The sequence below is a fragment of the Drosophila kikkawai genome, chromosome 3L, assembly GCF_030179895.1.
Source record: "Drosophila kikkawai strain 14028-0561.14 chromosome 3L, DkikHiC1v2, whole genome shotgun sequence".
Classification (NCBI taxonomy): domain Eukaryota; kingdom Metazoa; phylum Arthropoda; class Insecta; order Diptera; family Drosophilidae; genus Drosophila; species Drosophila kikkawai.
This window is the reverse complement of record NC_091730.1, coordinates 12,561,834-12,564,242: the sequence shown is the minus strand read 5'-3', so window position 1 is coordinate 12,564,242 and position 2,409 is coordinate 12,561,834. Positions and strand designations below refer to the sequence as shown.

The 2,409-nt window shown below is 35.4% G+C and overlaps 1 protein-coding gene across 1 annotated transcript; it reads left to right on the top strand.

The window, feature by feature from the left end:
* The first annotated feature begins 69 nt into the window (after positions 1-69).
* On the top strand, positions 70-2,363 carry eIF4E5 (eukaryotic translation initiation factor 4E5). The gene is made up of 3 exons (XM_017161149.3): positions 70-597; positions 659-846; positions 2,081-2,363. The coding sequence occupies exons 1-3, from the start codon at positions 248-250 to the stop codon at positions 2,239-2,241; spliced, it is 699 nt and encodes a 232-aa protein (XP_017016638.1). The 5' UTR covers positions 70-247; the 3' UTR covers positions 2,242-2,363.
* The last annotated feature ends 46 nt before the right edge of the window (positions 2,364-2,409 follow it).

Here is a 2,409-nt window from a genome sequence, read left to right as displayed (position 1 = left end):
CGATGTTTTAGTAGGCTTTGAATAGGCTTTCATGTGTTTCTGGTAGTGTCATTGTTCAACTTTCTGCCTCTCGTTTCGATTCGTTTCCCTTTCAGTCTTGGAAAAATGTGCTAAAGTAGAATCTTTTTGGTATTCTTGTAAGTAATTCTCACTCGAGTCGCGACCAAATTCGTTGAGACCACACACACACAGCCGCCGCTGAAAAATATAAATTTAAGTATTTTTGTTTGTGTAAACTGCAAAAACTATGGCTAATAATCAAGAAGAAAACTGTGAGATAACCAACCTGAATGAGTTGGTGGAAGTGCCGGCTCAGCAGGAGAAAGAGCTGGTGCAGGATCTTGAGAATCCTGACAACCAAGTAAATTTGGAAACTCTTGATGAGGCCATATACGAAGTGCAGTACCAACATCCTTTGGAGCATGTGTGGACTTTATGGTATTTAGAAAACGATCGCACCAAACACTGGAAGGACATGCTGAACGAGATCACCAAGATCGACAGCGTGAAGACCTTCTGGAGCTTGTACAATACCATCAAGACGCCCTCGGAGCTGAAGACAGGATGCGACTATTCCATGTTCAAAACAGGCATCAAGTAGGAGTTGGTTTTCTTTGAAATGTAAGTTATCCTGTTAATGATCTCTTTTCCCCCCAAGACCCATGTGGGAAGATGAGGCTAATATCAAGGGTGGTCGCTGGCTGCTCACATTTGGCAAAAGCTCAAAAACTGAACTGGATCGCATTTGGCTGGACATCTTGCTGATGATGGTGGGCCAAACCTTTGACTATTCCGATGAGATTTGCGGAGCTGTGACCAATATACGGGCCAAGACCAATAAGATATGTAGGTTCCTAGCATTAGACATCCTAGTCTTTTTAAAACTAAACTAGAAAATGTCCTACACGATATGTTCTTAAGATATTCCATGTTAAAAGTGCAGAAAATTCGGTTTTGTGGGTACTTTTGAGTATATATCTATATTTTTCACAATATAATTTTAAAAAATATCGATATAAATTCGAAAGATAAAAATCTCGAAGATCCAAAAATATTTTTAAACAAGAAAGAAAGCTAACTTTGGCTAGCCAAAGTTTGTATACCCTTGCAGGTAACAATTAAAATATATCATAACGAAGCCAAAAATGCATTAATTTCGATTCGGAAAGCAGTTTTGTGTTAGTTTTTATTAATTTAAAAAAACTGCATGCCAAATTTAAAATTTTAAAAAATCAAAATTTTTGCTAATTTTAATGATGTAACCCCTTATCAAATTTCGCAAAAATGGCCAAAAAATCGATTTCTTCCGGACATGTCTAGAAAGATTCGCGTGTTAATGCTGATCAAGAATATATATGGTTTATGGGGTCGGAAATGATTCCTTGACTTGGAAAATTACTATTTTGTATTAGAAAATCGGATTTTTTATATAAAAAACTTCTTAATTTTTTTAAAATTAAAAATATCATAACTCGGCCAAAAGAGCATTAATTTTAAATCGGAAAACTGTTCTGTGCAAGATTTTTTCTTACAGTTAATAAATCTGCATACTTCATTTTAAAATTTTGAAAATTCAATTTTTTATCAAAATCAAAAATTTTAATGATGTAACCCCTTATAAAATTTTGCAAAAATGGCCAAAAAATCGAATTCTTCCTGACATATCTAGAAAAATTCCCCTGTTGATGCTGATCAAGAATATATATACTTTATAGGGTCGGAAACGTCTCCTTCACTGAAAATACTGGTTTTAAGTACTTCTGAGAGCTGTTATTTTAATACTTTAAAGAACAGTTCTTGCCCTTAAATATCGGTTTATATCGGCAATTACAATTTATGATGATTATGATATCGTTTCAAAAACAATATCTTATTAACAGCGCGTGCCTAAAAACCGTATTTGTTGCACTTTTTTAATAAAAAATTGCAAAAACCTGAGGTATAGGACATTTTCTAAAGTCGATGTCAAGTTCAGTGCATTGAAAACATCCGAAAAAGTAAAATCCTATTCTTGGTTCTAAGATTTTTTTCAAATTTTGTAGAACCGTGTAATTTTTAATTCCTTAATCTCTTATCATAGCCGTCTGGACTGCCGATGGATCCAACGAGGCTGCCATTCTCGAGATTGGCCATAAGCTAAGGACCGTCTTGCGTTTGAAGTCGCACACTCTGCAATACCAACTCCACTCGGATGCCATGATCAAAGCCAATTCGGGCGTCAAATCGGTTTACACACTCTGAACGTTTGAGTGGATGCGAAGGTCCTCTACGTTGTTATTTTTCTAGTTTTTTTATACACCAGATTCGTATGTGAGGAAGATTATAAAGATTAGAGGGTTGCTGGGAGATGCGCCTGCTAAAAATTGTTGTTTGAAACTAAATTAAAGAACGAAATTCCAGTGGTAACTT